The sequence below is a fragment of the Narcine bancroftii genome, chromosome 2, assembly GCF_036971445.1.
Source record: "Narcine bancroftii isolate sNarBan1 chromosome 2, sNarBan1.hap1, whole genome shotgun sequence".
NCBI lineage: Eukaryota > Metazoa > Chordata > Chondrichthyes > Torpediniformes > Narcinidae > Narcine > Narcine bancroftii.
Genome location: NC_091470.1, coordinates 45,571,784 through 45,595,491, shown reverse-complemented (window position 1 = coordinate 45,595,491; position 23,708 = coordinate 45,571,784). Strand labels below are relative to the sequence as shown.

General features: G+C 45.4%; 1 protein-coding gene across 3 annotated transcripts in view; it reads right to left on the bottom strand.

Moving 5' to 3' along the window:
- The window catches only part of kif26ab (kinesin family member 26Ab), a 208,366-nt gene extending 206,047 nt beyond the window's left edge, over positions 1-2,319 (bottom strand). For all 3 annotated transcript variants that reach the window (XM_069916550.1, XM_069916551.1, XM_069916552.1), the window contains exons 1-2: positions 1,907-2,319; positions 1,185-1,433 (exon numbers count right to left, since the gene is read on the bottom strand). In XM_069916550.1, coding sequence (XP_069772651.1) covers positions 1,185-1,433; positions 1,907-1,957 — 300 coding nt within the window. In that variant the 5' untranslated portion in view covers positions 1,958-2,319. The remainder of the gene's footprint in view (positions 1-1,184; positions 1,434-1,906) is intronic.
- Positions 2,320-23,708: the final 21,389 nt, after the last annotated feature.

Sequence of the window (23,708 nt, the reverse complement as noted above, 5' to 3'; positions counted from 1 at the left end):
CCACTGCATCACCAGCAAGAAGGACCACACAATGTGGTCTTGAGAGGACGGTCTCCTGCTGCCCAGAATGGTCTTTATCCCATGACTACCGTTATCTTTAAGCGAAATGAACAGAATTTTTTAAAAAACTCGATTATAATTCAGAAGCATTTGCTCATTGAGCACAGGTATGAAGACGACAGCGTCTGCATTCTGGACAATGGAATAAAATCCTCTTCCTTGAGAGTTCTGCACGACGGACAGTTAGGAAAACAAATAGATTTTAAGATTGGTGCAAGACAAAGAGTAAATCAGACTGAAACCTTGATCGGGTGTCCTAAAATAGATCATTAAAGCCGTCTCAAGGCACGATTAGACAAGATCGTTGTGCAGGTTGACATTGGTTGTGGTTTCGGGGGGGGGGGGGAGGGGGGAAATGATCGTCCCCGTAATTAGCGTTTGAATTTCAACTACTGTGAAAAAAAGTTTGTTCTATTGCCGGAAACAACGCCTTTTGCCTTCCTTCAAATCGCTGGATTTTTAATCACAGGCGCAAACCAACCAAGAGATCAACACAATTACTGCAAATCGATAGCAGGAAATGGCTCTCTTTCAGTCCAAAGGAGTTTGCAATTGCCTGGCCGTCTCTTCGAGTGGCCTCGCGGCGGAGTCGTGTCAGCGTAATCTGTGCACCTCATCTACACCTCTAATGTGAATCTGACGAGCCACGGTCACCCGACTCTCCCAGTGGGAATCCTTCATGTTTACAATAAGCCCTGCTATCTCGATAAGGGGCTGTCTTACTTTGTTCGAAATGGGGTGGATAGTAGATTCTAATCCTTGGGGGAAAGCTGTCAGGCTTTCCGATAGGAGCTGGGCAGTGCCTTCCAGTCTGCAACACCCCACCGGCGCAGTTGAGCTTAAGCGAAGAGATCTCCTAGGTCCGGGACTCACTGCGACAGCGTTGTGTTCAGTGCGCTGGGCTTTCCCGCTGATCGAGCGACCACTGACGTGTCAACTCTCAATCTGCAGTCTGAAGGCTGTGAAGGCACTGCGGAGCTGTCAGTAAATAGTGAGTTTGCGGCACACTCCGTCTAAAACACCTAACGCAAACCCTGTAGCGAGAGTCAGGTGCCAAGAGTTGGAGAGAGCCATGTCCTTTGGGGGCAGTGCCAGTAGGAAGATGGCATTGAGTTAACCCCTACCTTGCTGGACCCGGGGATGACGAGCTTCATCGCTTGTCTCCTGAGCTCTGCCAATTTGACTTGGCAATTCTTGCACAAGGCTCCCTTTTCCTCCTTCTCGATGGGACAGAACTCGGTCCCGGAGACAGCTCCTGCTCCCTCCGGAGCGGGTCGGCTGCCACAGTAATCTTCCTCCGCCGCCTGGAACCTCTTCCTGAGGCCAGACTCCGAGGGCACCGCCGCCTCCTTGCTCGGACTCCCGTCCAACACCTGTGAACGGAACAGAGAAAAGAAATGGAAAGGCATGGAAGAACTGCTGGACCTTTTTAGTCCATGGAATGGAACGGGCATGCAAGTTGAAGGGCAACCCAGTGGAACAGATTGAAATATTGAACCATCGCACTCCAATATCCAGCGTCCACGTTCGCAATTAGAGAATATGTTCAGCAGGTTAAGTTTGTTTCGCGCCAGTGAGTCTGTGGCTGAGTTAAAATACACCCTCGCATAATGCTCAGGGCTACGAAGGGTTAACTGAGGAAGTGAAGGGTTCTTCCAGGTTAGGGAACATCGCGCACAAATTATGCCCGTCTCCTTGTGCTGCACCTCCGGATTTAAACGGAGACTCATCGTGCAGATCAGCCCTCCGCCGCCCAGGGTAACCCACACCTCCCATCAGCCAACTTGAAACTTTTACTCAATCTGACCCAAGTACAGGACCTCCTGGCCATAGCTTTAGTACTTACTGCCAGGCTGCGGAACGCCGGCTCCAACACATGAGGTTTGCTTCCAGGCATTCTGAATCAAGGCACTGTCGGTTATTTCAACCACACATCAAGTAGCGGTCACAAGAATGATGACAGGTCTCGTCTCTCCGCAGAAAAGTATGGATTCATAGCAACAGCATAAAAGCCACCGAACGAAATTAGCTTTCCATTATGAGGGGTGTAATTGGTTTTTTTTAAAGCTACCCTGACGTTTCAATTGCCCCTGAAAAGTTTAAAGCGGTGTTTGAACATGATGGGCTTTCCCAGGCGCTCACTGTGCATGTCCTTAAGGGGACAAGAGTAAGTTTGAGTTCCAAGTTTGTGTGGGGTTCGTGGAAGCGACAGCGTGCTTGGAGTGGGTGGAGCTCAAACAGATGGAAACCACTGATCGGCCGAGGAGATCCCGTGACTGACAAGCAGCACACCCCTGCAATAACTTGCGACTGCCAACGTTAACTTTCAAACGGGCCAGTTCGGCAATTACACACACAGCGATTTGCGTTGGTGACCCTCAACCTCGAAGCAAATGGCAACATCCTCGAGAAATTCGCTTCAGAATTTAGGAAGTCTGCGACTTTACTGCTGCAATTGCCATTGAAAGCGGAGCTTTACAGACCCCCCCATCATAAGTTAGGCGTGACTCGTCGGTGTCTGCGGTGGGGCTTTGGTTAATTTCTCTGTGCAGATGGACAAGCTACTCAAAACAGAACTGCAAATTACTTTATAATTAAAATTCTCTCTAGGATACCCTTACAGCGTAACTCCTCGTATCTGCCGGCACCATTTAGATTGTACACGCTGGTTGCATGTGATGTGTGTGCTGGACCTTTGTGGTAAATTGACACTTTTTGACCAAGTGCTTGGTGTCGTTGGCTCCGTTCTGTGGCCTCCCGTCCTAAGTGAATACCCAGAATCTTTCAAAGGCAAAACAATGTTGCATGCTCCAAGATTAAAATACCTTTGAAAGCTAAAAGCCAATTTATGTTCGGCTTTCATTCTGTTGGAAATCTGGCAGTAGAGTCATTCGCTTTCCCCCAACCCACCCACCCAGTCCTCCCCGGTCCCCAGCTGTGCCGAGAGGGACTGTTCCTGTAGTTACAGCGCCACTTGTTGGCCGCAGCTCAGAGTCGCGCATTTTCAAGCTCATTTGCATGGGGGGGCGGGTGGGTCCAAATTGGCTCAGCTTGGCAACAGAGGGCTCTCCGCTCACAATAACGCTTTAAGGCACAGAATAGCAGTGAGTTAATCCGCAAATTTGTACCGAATGCGTTGCTGCATGTTGCACGCCACGAGTCTTTTACAGCATGTAGGAAGAGCATACATTCAAAACCAGGCGGGGGCACTTTCAATGGAAGAGTTTCGATCATGAAACTTTCGGAAATATTCCAAAACTACATCAAGAGATCATAATAATCAAAAAGGTAAAGAATATTAAGGCCGTAAAAATAATACTGGATAAACGTGGGGAAATACCAGATTCCATGAAGTCCTTCAAGGTCGGTGTAAACCTACCCTTTCTGTCTATTCCAACACCCGGCTAGACTTAGCCTAATGTTGTGAAATTGTTTCAACATTGTATGAATTTGTTCATACGTTCACGAGGCAAGAAAGAGTCGTGGAATCATTCATACCTCGCCGAGACGATCCCAGTGAGCTGACTGGTTGGAAATCAGCGCAAGAGAATACGTTGTGGGTGCTGCTGAGGTTGGCAACAAGAAATAGGCACAATGGGTGGGCAGGTGTGCAGTCCGAACGGGAAACCCTCCAGTTATGAGATGCCTGGTGCAGGATACCTTCCAAGCTACACGTCTTTCTAAAAAAAATACCTTGATGAAGGGCTCAAGCCCGAAAGGGGTTTTTTTTTTTACCTTTTCTATATAAAGGACTCTGCTGAGTTTCTCCAGCTTTGTGTTTCACTTCTAAAAATATGCACCATTCAAGGCATCTCGCGGTTTTTTTTTAAACAGAAACCATGTCCTCATTCACCGCCTGTTAAATTACGATGAATGTTCAAGCTGAGCAGCGAAAGCAAACGGCACTAAGGCTGGAGCATCATATTCTCATGCAACCAGGCTTTGCCACTTAAGACAATATAAGAACTCTATTCGAAGATTTAAGGAAGGGAAATCTTTGATTTAAGCGATTTATAAAGACGCTTCTGGCTCGGCCTGCCAGATTTGGCAGGTTAGTCCAATTCCCTATTCCTTCCCTCTCCGGACCTGCCCTCGCCGCAGGGAGTCTCTTGGAGCTGTTTCCCAAGAAATAGACACCCGATCACTTGGAGTGTGTCGGAAACACTGCGCGTCCCCGTGCGGTGCGCGTGAATTGTTCCCCTCCCCGATGCTCCGCTCAGGAGGCGCGCTCGACCGCAGGCGCTCCAGCCAGGATCGCTCCGCACGCAGGGCTCGGCGACCCGGCCGCTGCGGCTCCTGCAGGAGCGTGTGCTGGGCGAGAGTGGGGTGGAGCCGGAAAGTACCCTGGACCCGGGCACGGGGAAGGGGAGCAGGTGGGCCGAATTCCACCACGACATGCCTGTGACCGCCCCCCCACCTTCAGTGCACGAGTTTCGGTGGCCCCAAGCCCTGAGCGCGGCGCGCCTCGGTGCACGCCCCCCGAGTGCGCGTCCCCGCGCGCCCAGGGGGACCGCCGGCGGCGCGTGTGCGCTCGGGATGGCGCGGGCCCTAGAATAAAATCGCTCGACCCCGGGCGCGCTCACTCGCGCTGAATCCCGCATCCCTGAGCCTCATGTCTCCCTCCTTTCACTGACCCGCTGCAATAACTAAATCCTCAAGGCGTGAAACGAACGCAGTCCTGAAGTTGGGGTCCAGCCCCGTTTCTGCAGCTGAGCTGATGGACATGCAAGCGCCGCACTCTTCCAACCACCGCAATCGCCGAGAAGTTCAAGCCAAACTCCAGGAAGCAACAGAGCAAAGATCTTCGACCAAGCAAATGCAAACTGTTGCCCCGTCGCTTCTCGCTCCGAACGGGATGAACTGTTATCTAGGAGCTGAAGAGTTCTGGTGGCATTGCTTAGAAATGAGGGGCTGGCGGTTCTAATCGATGTTTCTGTACTGTGACATCGAATAGCCCACGGTGGAAAGTTACCCCCGAGAGGGGTAAATAATTTCAGAACACACTTACACAATTTTCAATAAGATTCTCTTTTATTAAATGAAGATCACGGAAACCTGTCGTTTTAAGTATATAGATCGCAGCATAACATTTGAATCCACTCACCTTAATTTTCCTCCTTAAAAGGTGGCTGGTGAATCCAAAGATAATGTCAGAGTCCAGGCAGAATGTGCTGAATTCCAGGAAGTTTGTGCTTTTTCTGGGAGGGGATCCTGGTGTTTGTTGGGAAGACATGACGTTCTGCGATTTTCGAGCTTGGTTTCCCCCCGCCTGACCCCGATAGAGCAGAAGCCTCATTCACTCCGCGGTGACATCCTGCCTGCCACGGCGAGTTCCATGTCCGGGCACGGTGCGCAAAAATCCGCCGTCAGAGCAGCTCCGGTCTCTCTCCCACTCCCCTCACTAACGTCCCGCCAGAGCAACCTCATCCAGAAGCGAATCTCCTCGCATCCACTTTTCCCTCTGGGTGAACAATCATCAATATCCATCAGCAAATCTTCAGATTGTCCTGGATTTTTTCTCCCCTCGGCGCAAAAGAAGTGCTCCAGACGTGGCCAGCAATTCCTTGGCTCTCCGCCTGAGTGCTGTGCCGATTTGAAGGTTCTGCTGTGGACTGAGAGAAGCGAGACATGAATGCAGTGAAGTTGTGTATATTTTGTGTGTGTGTGGACAGTGGTAAGCCCTCTTCGCGTCACATCATTCAGCGCTGTCTTGAGGAAAAAGCTGCATCCCTTTAAAGTGTGCTAATTGTTGGCTGACAGCCTGGAAATGTGCTGCTGGTGTGATGGACTCCCGGTGACTCCAGAGAAGCCAATCCCACTATGGGCAGCTCGGTGACATAAATACTGACAGCATGAAATCGATTTAGCTCTATATCTCGGGAAAGAATATGACATATTCCATCGACACCAGGAATTCCAACCCTAAAGATCCGATCCCCTTTGCGGCGAAAGAGACATATGTTTATTAGATTGTTTAGGTCAATCAATAATGTTCTGGATAAACATCATTTCCATTCTATCAGTTTTATCCTCCGTTGTTAACATATCCAATCAGAATGATTGCACTCAATTACAGTAATTTGCTGAGCTGTTTCTAAAATGCGACGTAGGGGTTGAGTGAGAAAATAATCTAACAGTGTTGCAACGCCCTGCCCCGCCAGTTACTTATCACCAGGAATATCTTCAACATACTTTCTTTAGAGGGAAAAAAAATGATAGGGGTTAGCGCAAAGCTGCATGTCTAGTCGGCGAAAAGCTGGGCAAAATGATAACAAGACAGCAATCGCCAAGTTATTAACACTGTCCGCGTTTGTTGTTCCAAATAAAGTAAAACATCAACGAATCGATTGTGCACTAAGCCTATTAGAGTAGATAAAGTCCATTATTTATATGTTTTGAAAGCTATCCTTAGACATTAACATTAGTCTGTTAATAAAAATCTTATCACCGGGACACAGAGGACTAGTAGACTGATAACCAGACAGTCATTACCTTTATAATAAAGAAATTTGTGTCAGTGATTTAAAGAATATCTCCGTTTTTTTTTGGCCACTGAGAGGATTTGCCTGTTCTTGATGAAATGTGTTGTTTGGTTTCCTGATTGTTTATATAACAGTCAAATAAGTAACTTAGTATTGTGTTAGAGTTCTACTGTCATTCCAAATAGAGTTGAACAAAAGAATCATAAGGTGTGTTGACGTTATGCATTGCAAGTCTCGCATTGTCTCAGGGTGGAACCATGATAATACGCTTGTGTAGAGGCGAGGAGGCTCCCCTCAAGTTGAATCATGTATAGATTTAATGTAAAACTGAGCATTTTAAGAAAGAAAATAAACCGATTTATTTCCGCCACCAGCCAATGCACTAGATAAATGTCTTCATTAGGTCAAGGATGAACAGAGTGGACATCTACAAAATGCTACTCCCTTCAGGTAGAGTCACGTATTTCTCTTTGAACTCACTAGAGAACTTTCTAGCTTTGATCTCACTTGGTCGTTCTGTCCGCGCTCAGCACATTTAGCATAAATAGTTGAATTAAACCAGGTCACTGTACATTCTGCTTTCAGTTTTCAAAAGATTACGATAGCCGGTGTAAATCTTGCAGTAATTTGTCTGCTGTTTCTTGAGAGCGGAGAGAGGGCGCTCAAAGAAAGCAGGAAACTGTAGCATAAGGATTGAAACACCTACCGTTAAATATTTAATTAAACGTATATGAAATTAATAAGTGGTGTCATTACATTGGTACAAAGGTTTTTTTTCAAAACTAAAACCTTCCAAGACATGAAGTTAGCCCACTCTTAAATGAACCCCAATGACATAGTGTGAATGCACCGGAAGGTTAGTGTATTCCGTATCCTGCTGCACAATTTTACATTTAATTTTCTAAAAAAAATACAACAGATTTCAGTCTAGAGGGCTCTGGGGAAATCTATGTGACAGAACCCAAGAATCCATGAAATTCAATGTTAATGCACCAATCATGGGAGCATTATAGTATTAATTGCTATAATGCTTTCTTGTAATCCTATCATAGGATGCGGAACACACTTTCGGTGAAGATGAATCAGATTTAGCTCGTCATTGAGTAAATTAACGGTAGATAGTCACGTTTACTCTATTCGGCAACCCGCATGGAAAAATCGCTCGCAACGTTCCTGGACAGAAATGGTGGAAGTACGAGAGACGCTTTAGAATTTCTCTTTTCAAGAGCGCACAGGCCACATAAACGATAATTAGAATTCGTTGTAAAGATGATTTATCGTGTCTATCATCGTGGTTGAAAAGCCTAGGTCACCGATGAATGCTGATAAAATTCCAAAGATCTGCTCCCTAAGGACTTCCCGCATCTGCTGTCCTCTAGGTTGGAAGGAAATAGCCCAGGGCACGCATCTCATTAAAACCAGATCAAAAAAATGTAGACATTTTGTCAAGCAAAACATTTCTTTGTGCAGCACGAGTATGCCACCCCAGCACAATAACATCGCAAAAGGGTTAGGCCAACACTTCTCTGCCTTTGGAACAATCAAAATAAATGGTTTGATATGATGAATTATTTACAGTATTTAAGCAGGCTCTGCGACAGGAATGGTGAAAATATTAAAGGCGTGTTTGAATATACGTTGGATGCCCGAAAATCCCTCAAAATAAATCTCAATTCCTGGTCCAACTGTATGTAGTTCTCCCACATAAAGTCTGAGGTTATGGACCTCCAGAAGGTAGCCACAGGTCATGTGTCCCCGATTATTTCACTTCCAAAATTCTCCCGACATGAAGTAAACGATTGGCTCAGGTCACAAAAACCAGGGGCTGACATCTGCTAATCAACAACAGTCACACGCTGCACTTTCAATTGTTTCCGTCCAGTTGGCTTGTCCTTGCTTGGACTGAGTTTTTCAATTTCCATTTTCCGTTCGCAAGTCATGAAGAAAAGGAGGAGGAACGTTTTGTAATCCGCGATCCCCCATTTAATTTCCTGTCGGTTTAATCAGGTTGCTCTCACCCACAGCTGACGTGCTGGTTTGCCTGACTGTGCAAATGCTTCAGTGTGGCGGGTCGGGGGCTGATAAATCATTAAAAATAAATAGTCTAAATTTCATCATTTGTTTATAAAGGAGGAAGATCACGCCTTGTATTGCTTCGCTCATGTAAACTTGGGTTTTAATAAAAGTTAAATGATCTCTGACCAAATTGATTTTGTGCAGTTATCCGTAACACAAAGAACACGTTTTAACTTCGTCGTAATTTAACTACCTCAAAGATGATGCTGGCCCAGATCGCCACTACAATGGTCAATGGGTTGTGACAGTTCCAAAAGAAAGTAGAAAATGTTTAAGGTCGGAATTGTGAATTGGAAGAACTCTGATATCACAAGGTCTGCTTGAAAAACAAGCGGCATTGTCATGTGCTCAATACTCCTTTTAATAAACATAGAATCGACTTTTTCCTAATCCATTATCTTCATGAGCCTGCTCTATTTGTGGACTAAAGTCTGTTTTGCTCCCCCCCCCCCCTTCCCCTCTCCTCCCCCTCCTTCCCCCTCTCTCTCTCTCCCTCTCCCTCTCTTCTCTCCATCACACACACACGCTCGCGCTCGGAGAAATCTTGCGTGTCCGAATGTCCCGAAAGCTTTCGCGATCTATTGAAAAGTTTGAAGAATAATTGGAATGTGCACTCGTTGCATAGACGCGAATTATCACTGATAGTTAATAAACATGAACTGGGAACAGCATAAGGACGACTGAGCGCCTTTGGATTCAGCACCGTGGCCAGCGCAGAACACTGTCCTTTCCCCTCCCCCAAGAACTCAATAGATTATTGAAGCAATTATACGACCTTCGTAACCCGGGATGCTCCGACCGTATCCAAGCGATTATAAACAATCAATTACAGCGTTTAAATATTGCGTTTACGATCATTTAAATGAATCCGATTCCAATAAAGGGAAATCTAAGTGATAAATGTGCATTACCTTTAACACTTCTCCTTTAATGTTGATTCCAACAGCTAGAACCATTTGTGGAAACACCTTCCCTTATTCTGAGTACTTCTTTCAATTGCAATTCACATTATTCCAGTGCATCCTTATAATCTCAAAAGACACATTGTGAAATTCCTCCAAAGTCCATGCCATGAACAAAATTAAAGTCAAACATAATCCTGAAGGACTGATTATGTTAAGGTCTAGAATTGCCATGGTAAGATAAATGGGAGTCCAATGGAGAATCATATCATGGGAACCTGGGGGGGGGGGGCAGAAGAATGTTAGATGGAAAAAAAAGCTGGAGAAGACACCAGTCAGTGGGTGTGATTTTAAAATGAGTGCAGAGAAAAGTCCCAGAGAGAAAAAAAAATAGACAGCCCGACTATGGTGAGAAAGGAATGGGACAACTCAGGGAAAAAGAGAGAGACTGAGGAAAGTGTAAATGCAAACAAATTAGAACAGGCCTAGGAACTGGGAACCGAGGTTAATGATGAACATGATTATCAGAACCAAAACAAAAACCAACCAGAGAGCTCCATATACCTGTCTATGTTCTATTGATTATGTTTCTGTAATATTTTTGTTTACCTGTTTGTTTGGATATAATGACATGGTTTGATTTAATTTTGAAATGATCCAGTGGGTGGTGGCTGCTACAAACTGAGTTCAGGGAAGTGGCATACAAAAATAAAACCATCTGTGAAGCATTTTGAGGTAAAAAGATATGGAATCATATCTGGTCACATTCTGAAAGGAAGGGAGTGGGTTAGGAAATTAATTACAATACGTAATTGAAAAGGCAATGCGGACTAAGTGGAATGGGTTTGATCTTTAACGTTTCTTAGGATATCTGTGAAGCTTTTAGCAAGAGTGCTTCCCATTATAATTACTTGGCTAGGGAGATGGATCAGAATACGAGATAAAGCAATTTACACTAAGGAAAGGGAAAGGCAGAAAGGCATTGCACATTAGATACCCAGCAGGAGACATCCCCACTGAGGAGAATGTCAGATGAGCTGAGTTTTAATTCCTAGTCATCTTACAAGATTCTCCATTTGGATGCCAATTTGCCTCTCCTGGCCTTGGAAAAATTTACAATTGAAAAGCATAAAATGCAGATGTTGGAAATCTGAAGTAATAATATAGAACAAGAGGAAAATATTCAGCATTTTGGGTAGTGTCAAAACTGTTGAACAGTGAATGACTTCATTCGCCAGCTCTTCTTCTTTCTCCAGAAAAACAGATGGTGTGAGTTTATCATTGCCTTGTGGCCAGGTTGGTGGATGGTTTGAAGGTAGGTGGAGGGGCAGAAAGTGTTAAGGAAGAAAGGAGACTACAGGGGGACTTGGAGAGATTGGGAGAATGGGCAAAGAAGTGGCAGATGGAATATAGCATAGGGAAGTGTATGGTAGAAGAAATAAAGGCCTCGACTATTTTCTAAATGGGGAGAGAATTAAAAAACCAAAAGGACTTGTGAGTCTGAGAACAAGGTAACTTGCAGCTTGAGTCAGTTGTAAGTCAAGTGTAATGTTAGCATTTGCTTTGAGAGGATTAAAATATAAAAACAATGATTTTGAAGAACCTTTCTGGGAAACAAACCCCAAATTCATCATGAAGAAAATACTTCCTTGGGATTGTGCAGAGGTTTGGTATGACATCGAAACTTTTACAGATGTGTAATGGAAAATGTGCTGACCAGATGCATTACGGCCTGCTATGGAGCACTAATCTCCCTGAGCAGAAAGCCTTGAAAATGGTAGTGGGCACAGCCCAGGACATCACAGGAAAATCCCTCCCCACCATTGAGAACATCTACAAGGAACACTGCCATTAGAGAACTTCAACAATCTTCAAGGATCCACACCACCCAGTACATATTCTGTTCTCGCTGCTTCCATCAGGAAAGATGTATAGGTGCCACAAGACTTGTACCACCAGTTGCAGGAATAGTTGCTACCCCACCACCATCAAAGTCCTAAACAACAAACTCAATCAGGGACCCATTTAAGGGCTTTTATTCTGCTTATTTTTTATTACTGAATATTTTTTATGTATTGAACAGTGTGTTTACATTTCTTTTTTTTGTATATGTATCTTTCCTGAAGTACAGTTTTCTGGATTATAGTTAATTAGAAATTCTGCCTGACCCACATGAAAAAGAACCTTAAGGTTGTATGTGATGTCATGTACTGTACATATTCTGGCAATAAATCTGAATTTTGAATGATGTAATGCTTCTTTTTTTAGGCATTGGTCAGACCATATGTGGAGTATTATGAGCAGTTTTGAGCTACATATCTAAGGAAGGATGTACTGGCATTGGAGAGAGTCCAGGGGAAGTTTATGAGAATTATCCAGGGATGAGTATTCACATATGAGGGGTGCTTCATGACTCTGGGCTTGTACTCACTGGAGTTTAGAAGGATGCGGAGGGGGTCTCATTGAAATCTATTGAATATTAAAAGTGCTGGATAGAGTGGATGTAAAAAAAATATTTCCAGTAGTGAGAGAGTCTCAGACAAAAGGGCACATCTTCGGATGGTCCTGGATGAGGGAGAATTTCTCCAGCAAGAGGGTGGTTAATCTGTGGAATTCATTGCCACGCACAGCAGTTGAAGCCAAGTCATTGGTTTTATTTAAGGTGGAGGCTGACAGGTTCTTGATTGGGAAGGGTTACAGAAAGAAGGGGAATGTGGGCGAGAGGAAAAACATAGCCATGATTTGAATGGTGAAGTAGACTTGATAGGCTGAATGACAATTCTGCTTCTCCATCTTATGGTCTTATGCAAGCCCTCTACCATTAGAGGTTTTGTATATTGGTTGGTTTAAATATACAGCATCTCTATATCACATCACATGTAAAATTACACATGGCAATTTTTCATCTATGCTGCCCTGGCCATTTGTTATTACCCATCCTCAGTTGTTCTAGAAAGGTAACAAGTGTTACTTTTGAAACATTCCTCTCTGGAGAGTTTTTTTTTAACTTTGCCTGTCTGAGTTAGGGTCCACCATCATACTGAAGTCACATACACACTAATTTTCTTCCCTTAAAAACTCACATAATATTTGGTTTTCCAATAGGATCTAAGAGCTCCATAATTATTTTTACTGATGTTTCTATATTTTAAGGCTGAACTTAAATTGCCATGCTGGAATTCATGTTTCCTAAAATCACAAATATTTGATAATGGATCAAACAGATCAAAAAGAAACAAAAGAGAATCTCTAACTTGATGAAAAAGCAATTGAACAGGCAGATAAATAACATGGAAATTAATATAACATTAAAAAGTATTGTGTCAAGAAAGTTAAGAAATTGACCTTGAATATTCTTTCTTTTTCAATCTTTTTATTGGTTTTTAAGAAAAAATATATCAGATACATATATGTATATGATATAAAGTTCAAATAGAAATAAATTAAAATTATAGATAGTAAACAATATACATATGATCCATGTTATTGATAAAAAAGAAAAGAAAAATTGTATAGCTAATCTAATTGGACCTTGAATATTCCAAAACCATTTAAAACTGTACTGTTTGAAGATTTAAAAAAATAAAGTGAATAGCAGAATACAAATGTGTTTTAATTGTTCTGTTCTTTTAAAAAAACTACCTTCAAAAATTCAGGAATGGTACATTATTTAATGTTGATAAACAGTAGGTTCATTATTACCCCACTAACAAGAGAGCAAGGGGCGTCACATATTTTAAAAGATGGAAACAAAGAATTGATAACATAACAAAATGACATTTAGAAATTTGATTACATAGTTCTGAAATTTCTATGTTAAATTGTGCCATTTGAAATACCAGACTGGGCATTTTCCATTCTAGTGAGTTCAGAATTTGCACAATTGCTGTTCTCACTCATACTAACATGAATTGAAGCTCCAAGCTCAATACAACCATTGCTGTTGACTTTGAACATTCTAAAAGCCCATTCAAAGATACTCTCTGCTGACATTGGGGTGTCTTGGAATTTACTGCTGGCTCTCAAATACAATCTGTGTATAGCTGCTGAGATAACTCATTCAAATGGATGCTCGTAATGGGAGACATGACTCAAAGCAAGAGGCAGAGACTTACCTATCAGTGAAGAACCTGTTCCAAAAAGGCTTCAGATTCACCATCCCACTTCTGGCCTCTCCAATGAACAATGAACAAAATTTTCCCAGGTCCTTAAAATATTAATACTTTTGTAGAAAGAACTTCAGCCTTGCACTCTTGCCTGAACTGCTCACAATCATTCCAGCAAATTGCAATGAATATCTGCTGTGCTTTTCCATTTGTTGTTCACTGCCACATCAGAGAGGTTCCCCAGACTCTGGGCTTGTGAAGGAATGATTTTACTGACATCGATTAGAGTGAGGAGAAAGTGGTTTGGGGATTTGTCAGAATTGTTGGTTTCCCATAAAGTCTATTGACTACATTTGAGTGCCCATAGAGCTCCCTTAATAAACTCAACCTTTTCAATAAATGCTTCAATGTATGGATGCTCATGGATCATGAGAAACATCCCTCTGAGTCAATGATATGTTTTATGGCAGCACATCCTGAAGAAATTTGCACTGTCAGAAAATTTCAATGGTTGTCAGAGGGATCATGGGGGGACAAAGTCTGTAAACTGCTACCAACTGCTTTCGCTAATTCACTCTCCTACTACACCAGCTGAGAGTAGATAAAGAGCCACAAAGAACCATATAGTTGAGAAAAATGCTGTATTTATGATGAACTTCCATTGCCTGCTTTCATCCAAGCTCTCCTGCAGGACATGTCAAACAGGTGTGGAGACTTCATCATAATATGTCAAACTGCACGTGCTTACTGTCCAAAGAAAGTCAGTGCTGGAGAAAGAGCAGCAAGGAGTACTGGAGCATGAAATCTCTGATACTGAGCCGAAAGATCAACAGAAGCAAGAGGAGCAGAGGGAAGAAGAGGTCATGGGAGATGTACCTCCTTATCATCCACAGGCTTATCTCCCAAATGAGTGGAGAAGGGAGACACAGACCACTCCTAAGGAGCTTGCAAAAATCAAGTATCAAAGGAAGGAATGGTCTTCACGTTCTATTTGTCACCAATAACATACCTCCCCAATTAACAGCTGGGGAGCCCTGGTGAAGCATTCTACGTTCACTGAATGCAACAAATAAATAAATAAAGTGAAACATGAAAGTTTGCAGATGCTGTTATTGTAGTAAAAACACAGAAATGCTGGAGGATCTCAGCAGGTCACACAGCGTCCACTGGAGGTAAAGATATATAAACGACATTTCAATCTCTTACATAATTTGCTACATTCTCCCTTTATTTCACTGACTGACACCATGCTTAAAGAACTTTGGCCTCTACCGAAATACAACTTCATGTAAAGTTCTTCACTCTGCAGGTGTAACCAGTGATTGAGAGTTGAATAGTTTAAACTGGGTATTCAACATTGCAGCCAATACAGTTGAGGGTAATGCACACCACAATAATCTGTATCAAGTGATGAACATTTCAACCCATTGAAATCCACTATTGATGAAACATCCTTCAATAAATGTTAAGTGAGCTTTATGTAAAGCCATTGCACCAAATGATCATTTCAGACAAAATAATAGGGAAGAATTGATGCAGTCTCAACAGTGGAAGAACAATGACTGTGTGATTACTGTAGTGTCTGTGTGCATTTCTGCACATCTGCTCATTTTGGAATAACAGTCTCACACTTATTCTTATCTCTTTCAATGCCAGCCTTTGAGGAGGTTCCTAGGGATTGTGCAGTATAGAGCAACTGCTTCATTTCACCGCAAGGGCTTCCTTATAACCCTCAACCTCTCATTGTTAATTTCCCTCAGAGGTCTCCATTGTAAGTATTGTAAGAGCAGAGGAGAAGGTTACTGAGCTGGGAAGTTGGAGGTCATACCAGAAGAACACTGCAGCCACAACATTAGTCAAATAATTACACAATACTTCACTGGTGAGTGGCAATAATTTTGTCATGGAGAGTCATTCCTCACTGCCCACTGACAATCAAGTTTTATGTGAGCAGGTTGACATAAGATGGATGACATTTGCAATCTATCAAGATACAGGGTGAGCAGTAACACCATCTTTTGATGCTAAAAGATGTTATGTCTACTGAATGAGCACATATTTGGATGTTGTTTGTGGTTTGAGAATGGTTTATAACAAAGCAAATTCAAATAAGACATCTTACCTACCCAAGTAAATTTCCCAATACCTCTCCCATTTAATGCACAGTGCCTCCCCGTCACAGAATCTTATTATGTTAACTGCTGCCTTATTTCACCCTATCAGAAAAATTACTATTGTTCCATCCATTACCCTCCCCTGCGTCCCCTGTACAGATTTAAGGTGTGTGGTGGTACACCACCAGCCTACTGCAGGGGGCAACCACTGTATCTGCAGGAGTGTAAGGGGACAGGGCAACACCTGGCCAGCTGCCAATCAGTTGGCCTGAATGGATCAAGCCCCACCCGGTTGGGTGTCAATTACCCTCCGGGATATAAGCCTGTGCCGGCCTCCCAAGGCCTCACACTGAGTTGCTGCAGCCACAGCCAGCCTGGCTCTGTGGAGGTCTTTGTGGATTAAAGCCTGTTGTTTAGTCATTACCTTGTGTGTGTCTGATTCTGTCTAACAGCGCACCACAATTTAATGCACAAAATTTTCTCACGGCAGCCATCGAAAAACTCCTGAGCGCAGGGAGCTTCGAGGTCGACCCACACCACCCAGAAGTCCAGGCATGCTTCAAGATCTTGCAGAACGTGGTCGAGGCAATCATTGAGGCACATGAGGGTGATATCCTGGACTCCGATCAGAAGAGGTTGGTCCTACTCTGGTCAAAGGTGGGTCCCCGCGGCTTCCAGGTAACCAAAGGCTGCTCCATGTACAAGAGCGCAATGGACACTTTCGAGAACTTGTACAAGGCCCCCATGAATGTGGTCTGTGCAAGGCACATCCTCAACACTCGAGCCCAGCAACCCGGGGAGATGACTGAGTCTTACCTGGTACACTTGCAACAGTTGGCCCGACCGTGTCTGGCTGAACCCGGGGTAGGAATAGAGGAGGTCGAGAGGCTGATCCGGGACACCTTCATCCGAGGGCTACACTCAAGGGCCACCCGGCAGAAGCTGCTGGAAGGCAACATCTATGCTCTAACCAGGACTGTGGAAATGGTCCAAACCCTGGAAGCAGCAGCCCTGCATGTCGAAGCTTTCGATTCCGGGTTCCCACAGGCTCCCTCATGGCCCTCTCACACTGCAGCTGCAGCCCCAGGCCAAGCTGGGGAGGAGAACATCGCTGCGGCAGGCGTCCAGTGCCCCTGTAAGTACTGTGGGTCCTGGTGTGGGTCAAATCGACGATCGCGCCAAAACTGCTCAGCTAGATACCAGTATTGTTCCCGATGCGGCAAGAAAAAGTGTGCCTCTCAAAACCTGCAAGCAGCTCAGCAGCCCTCTATGACCTCCCTACCTCCCCTGTGGACACCCCCCCCCCCACGTGCACGTACTGGGCGGCGCCATTTTCCCCATGATGATTTCTGCCTTCCCCGACTTCAACCGCGCGACATCCGGCTCTCCCAGCAACCGTCGCAGAGTGTGTCCCAAGCATCTGCACCAGCCCTCACCCTCGCTGAAAACTACAGTGACGTCACTTTCGGCTGATGTAATGACGTCACTGCCACCGACCATGATGATGTCACTTCCCCTGGTGCAGCAGACACAGCTGGGGAAGGAGGCCAGCCACACAGCAGCTCCCCACATGCCGCTGCCATCTTGGGCCAGGTAGCGCCCGACACGGAGGGCCCACGACAACATTGAGAATGACGTGGTCAATATGGGCAATGACCAGGCCGCCCTTCCGATGCTCCCCACGCCTCCAGAGACCTCTGGCTACTGCATGCTGCACCCAGCGACCGACGGCAACGTGGTCAACACGGGCGATGACCAGGCCACCCTACCGACGCTCCCCACGCCTCCAGAGGCCATCGGCTACCAGATGCTGCACCTCACGACCGATGTCAACGTGGTCAACACGGGTGATGACCAGGCCTCCCTATTGACGCTTCCCATCCCTCCAGATAGCGATGACTCTGATTCTGAGATGATCCTGGCTGCCACCACGCTGATCAGGGACATTCCCCACAATCTCGGGCGCTCGATGATGGACGTGCAAGTCAATGGGCAGGTAACAAAGTGCTTGTTGGATAGTGGAAGCACTGAGAGCTTCATTCACCCAAGCATGGCCCACTCCCTAAGGTTAAAAGTCCACCCCATCACCTGCTCGATCGCCCTCGCCACCAAGGATAAGACTGTTGGTACCCAATATAATGGTGGGAGGGGAGACTTACACAGGATTCAGGATCCTGGTCATGCCCAAACTCTGCGCACCACTCCTCCTGGGCCTGGATTTCCAGTGCCATCTGCAGAGTGTCACCCTTGCCTTCGGGGGGCCGCAACCTCCTCTCACATTGCACAGCACACCAACCAACCAGCTTCGGCCAACCTGCGGCCTCTCCACACTGTGCATCACCCCACCGGCACTCTTTCCACATCTTGCACTATGCTGCAAGCTGATCACCGCCAGAAGTAGGCGCTATTGCGCTGCAGACAGGGACTTTATCAAGGCAGAGGTGGGGCGACTCCTGGCGGAAGGCATTATAGAGCCCAGTAAAAGCCCTTGGAGAGCCAAGTCCTGGTGGTCAAAGGGGGAAGTAAGCCGAGGATGGTCGTGGATTACAGCCAGACCATTAATTGGTACACCCAACTGGATGCCTACCCCCTGCCGAGGATCGCCAATATGGTCAATGAGATTGCCCGCTACTGAGTTTTCTCCACGATTGACCTGAAGTCGGCATATCACCAAATCCCTATCCACCTGAAGGATAAGCCCAACACTGCCTTTGAGGAGGACGGGCGCCTGTACCAGTGGGAGATGGATCGCATGGTAGACTGGCACAAGCTGAAGGCGACGTTCCCATATCTGGATAACGTCACTACCTGCGGCCGTGACCAGCTAATCTGGAAAAATTCCTCCAGACGGCCACAACAAGGAGAAGTGTGTGTTCAGCACCACCCACCTCACCATCCTGGGGTACATTGTGGCCCATGGAGTTGTCGGCCCAGATCCAGAAAGGATGCGCCCATTAATGGAGTTACCCCTCCCCCTCACACTAAAGGCCCTCTACAGGTCCCTGGACCTGTTCTCTTATTACTCACAGTGGGTCGTTCACTTCTCGGACAAGGTCCACCCATTGGCACAAGCCACAACTTTTCCCCTCCCACCTGAGATGCAGGCAGCCTTCACCCGCATCAAGCAAGACACCGTGGATGCCACGATGCAGGCTGAGGATGAGGACTTCCCCTTCCAGGTGGAGAGCGATGCCTCCGAGGTGGCCCTCGCTGCTACCCTCAACCAAGGGGGGGGGGCGCCCTGTTGCCTTCTTCTCCAGGACCCTCCACGGCTCTGAGCTAGGGTACTCTGCCATTGAAAAGGAGGCCCAGGCAATTGTGGAAGTGGTCCGCCACTGGCGCCACTACCTGGCCAGCAGGAGATTCACACTCCTCATGGACCAGCGGACCGTGGTGTCAAGTTTAACACTACCCACAAGGCCAAGATCAAGAACGAAAAGATCCTGCACTGGAGAGTCGAGCTGGCAACCTACAGCTACGACATCCAGTACCGCCCCGGGAAATTTAACGACTCCCCTGATGCTTTCTCTTGCACCTGCGCGTCTATGCATGATGACGGATTGCAGGCATTGGATGAGTCCCTCTGCCATCTGGGCGTCACCTGGATGTAACATTTCGTTAAGTCCCGAAATCTGCTGTACACCATGAGGGACATCAGGGACATGGCTGAGGCCTGTCGGGTCTGTGCGGAGTGTAAACCCCGTTTCTTCTGCCCCCACCATCAGGCCCACGTTGTAAAGGCTACTCGGCCTTTCGAGCATCTCGGCATGGACTTCAAAGGGCTCATACCTTCCACGAACCGAAACGCCTACTTCCTCACGGTAGTGGATGAGTACTCACGCTTCCCTTTTGCCATCCCTTGTCTGGACACCTCCACGGCCACCGTCATCAAGGATTTGGGCAGATTTTCACCATGTTTGGCTAACCCCCCTTCATCCACAGCGACCGGGGGTCTAGCTTCATGAGCAACGAGCTGCGCCAATACCTGACGGCAAGGGGTATCACAACCAGTTGCACGACAAGCTATAACCCAAGAGGCAACGGGCAAGTGGAACATGATAATGGAGTGGTCTGGAAGACAGTCCTCCTGGCTCTCAGGTCAAAAGGGTGGGCCGTTGAATTCTGGCAAGATGCCCTACCTGAGGCGCTCCATGCCATTCAGTCACTGCTGTGCACAGCTACCAACAAGACCCCTCACGAACGTCTGTTCTCATTCCCCAGGATGTCGGCGACTGGAATGACTCACGTCCCAGGGACTGGTGCTTCTGCATAAGCATGTACGAACACACAAGGCCGAAGCCCTGGTGGAGCAGGTTTTCCTCCTTCATGCAAACCATAACTACACTTACATTAGGTTTGGCAGTGGCAGGGAGAACACCATCTCAACCAGGGACCTGGCACCAGCAGGAACACCCACCACACCATGCCACCCTGCAACCCAGGACGACACTGACCGGGCATACATCCCCATCCCCATGCAGCTATGGGGCACACAGGGCCTCCTTGACCACCAGGGGCCCGCTTCAGCCTTAGGAGACGAACCTGCCCCCACCCCCCACCCATCCAATACGACCCGCATACGTCGACCCCGGCCCCCCTGGCCACCCCTCCACGCGGCACCACACCAGCCACACACACCCCTGCCGCCAGCCCCCCCACTTCCCCTCTGACCATTGAACAGGAGCCAGTCCTACGACAGTCACAGAGACCCCGGCGGCCGCCGAATCGTCTCAACCTGTAATAGTGGGTGCGATTCCTTGTTACTGTCCCCCCCCCAACCCTCCGGGATAATTTTAAAGAAGAGGGTGAATGTGGTGGTACACCACTGGCCTACTGCACCTGCAGGAGTGTAAGGGGACAGGACAACACCTGGCTGGCTGCCAATCAGTCGGCCTGAATGGATCAAGCCCCACCCGCTTGGGTGTCAATCACCCTCCAGGATATAAGCCTGCGCCAGCCTCATGAGGCCTTATACTGAGTTGCTGCAGCCACAGCCAGCCTGCCTCTGTGGAAGTCTTAGTGGATTAAAGCCTATTGTTCAGTCTTGACCTTATGTGTGTCTAATTCTGTCCAACAGCGCCCCACAAGGTGAGAAGGGAGAAGTTTAATAGATTTTTGAGGCAAATAATTTTTTTTACACAGAGATCTTTCAGATTTAATGGAAGCGCAAGAGACAGCAGATTTGGAATCTACAACATAAAAACAAACTGTTGTAGGAATTCTGTTGCAGGGCTTCAACCCGAGATGCTTCCACAGGTGCTGCCTTCCTAAGGGCCGCATTCTTAGCCCCCTGCTCTACTCACTTTACACCTATGACTCTGTAGCTCGGTACGACAACAACTCCATCTACAAATTTGCCGACACTACCATGGGTTGTATAGAGGAAGGTGATGAGTCAGCAGACAGGAGAGAGATTGAAAACCTGGCTGAGTGGTGCACCAACAACAACCTTGCACTCAGTGTCACCAAAACTAAGGAGATGATTGTTGACTTCAGGAAAGGAAAGCTAGAGGTGTACGATCCAGTGATTATTGGGTGATCAGAGGCAGAGAAGGTGAGCAAATTTAAGTTCTTGGGAGTCGCTATCTCAGAGGATCTTTCCTAGACACAACACACCAATGGCATCATGAAGAAAGTGCGTCAGTGCCTCTACTCCCTCTGAAGTTTGTGGATGTTTGGTATGAAACCCTGGAAAATTTCTACAGAGGTGAAATGGAAAGTGTGATGACCAGTTGCATCATGGTCTGGTATGGAGACACCAATACTCCTGAACATACCCCACTATCAAGAACAACTAAAGGAAACGCTGCTGTCGGAGGACAGCAGCAATCATTATCCAGGACATGCTCTGTTCTCGCTGCTGCCATCAGGAAAAAGGTATAGGCGCCACAAGGCTTGCACCACCAGGTTTAGGAACAGCTGCTACCCCTCCACCATCAGACTCCTCAACAACAAACTCAGTCAGGGTCTCATTTAAGGACCCATTATTGATTTTTTTCATTCTCTCTGTATTGCACAGTCAGTTTGTTTACATTTGTTATCTGTTTACAGTTCTTTATTTGTTCACATGTGTACACACTGTATAGTTTTTTGGCACTACCAATAAGTGGTAATTCTGCCTCACCTGCAGAAAAAGGAATCTCAGGGTTGTATGTGATGTCATGTATGTACTGACAATAAATCTGAAATCAGTTTGATTTTTCATTTCAGACATAATAGCCCTGAGGCACGATGCCAATCAGTGACATCATGATTATAATACTATCTTAAGACTTCAAGTATTATCAATGAGCTCACTCCAAGCTTTGCTGTTGAACTTCATGACATTATCTGAAACTCACAACACAAAACTTTGTTGTTCTCTGAGATTCTTCGTAATTTTTTTTGTAGAAACCAAACTGGCCACTAGATGGTGCCATCACAACAGAGAGACCATTTCTTATTTCATGGGGAGGAGTAATTCTCTGCAGTAGTGGTAAGTAAAACAGTTTTTTCCTGCACATACAAAAATATATTCTTCAAGATAACAACACTGACGTGAACTTTACTTTTGATCTTTAAACTTCAGGATCGTAACAACTTTTGAAAGCTCTCTTCACTGTTTCAAGTCCCTCAGACAACATGACAGAATTTTTGTCACCCAAAACAATCACACAGGACATGGGGATTGTCTCTGATCCTGACTGAGAACAAGGAAGATCAAAAACAGAAAAAAAGAATCCATTAATGAAACAGCATTCACAACCTAAGTGCTTCCGAAAAACATTTCAAAATCAACAAAATACAATAAGGGAGTGGTGGGTAAGTTGTTTCCATTGGTGGGGTGAGACTAGAACTAGGGGCCATAGCCGCAAGGTTCAGGGTAGTAGATTTAGGAGGGAGATGAGGAGGAACTGTTTTTTTTTCCAGAGGGTGGTGAACCTGTGGAATTCACAACCCATTGAAGCAGAGAAGACTACCTCACTAAATATATTTAAGGCAAGGTGGGATAAATTTTTACATAGATGGGAATTAAGGGGAAAAGGCAGGGAGGTGGAGATGAGTCTATCATCAGGTCAGCCATGATCTCAATTGTTGAATGTCGGAGCAGGCTTGACGGCCGGATGGGCTATTCCCACTCCTTTATCATATGATCTCCTATGTTCCTAAATATCTCTGAAGAGATGCCACTGTTGTAAGAGAAAAACCACAGCCAACCAGCAGACAAATGGCAATGGGATAGATAGCTCAATGTTAACTTCCAGTTAATTGAGGGAGAGATGTTGCTCAGGAGATAGTCTATTGCTCCTTGTCAAATAATCAATGAGCTTCTTGCAGATACCTTTGAGTGGAGAGCTTGAACCACTTGAGTCACTTATTACTCGCTACTAATTTCTGGACTTTTAATCTTATATACATCCATAATATCCATTCAGGTGTAAAGTCCATGCCTCACTTACCCAGTTCTTTCTGTCTTCTTCGTCCACACAATTAAATGTCAATAATTATGACTGAATTATTAATCATGTATAACATGAGCAACAATTAACTCAGAGTGCACACACAATAGAAAAACTGACATAAACATCCAACGTGCATTTTGGAGGAAAGGAAATAGCTGAATGAGAAAGGAAGAGGATGTTATTCCTTTTTTTTTTGAAGACTTTATTTAAAAATTTATAACATGAATACAATAAAGAATTACATTTAAAGAAAAATTTTTTAAAAATTAAAAAAGGTATGATTAAAATATTACATCAGAAAACTACACAAAATAACCCCCCTCCCGTTAATTGTAACACAATATTAATAGTCTAACTTAAAATTAGTCCAACCCTCCCCCCCAAAATAAAGAGTGAAGAGTTAATAAAATTGACTATTATATATGGAAAAAAAAATACCCACTTACAAAAAAAAGAGATAAAACTTAACCTAAAAAAAAATTCTAACAACAAAAAAAAATTGTCAATACTAAAATATCACACTTAA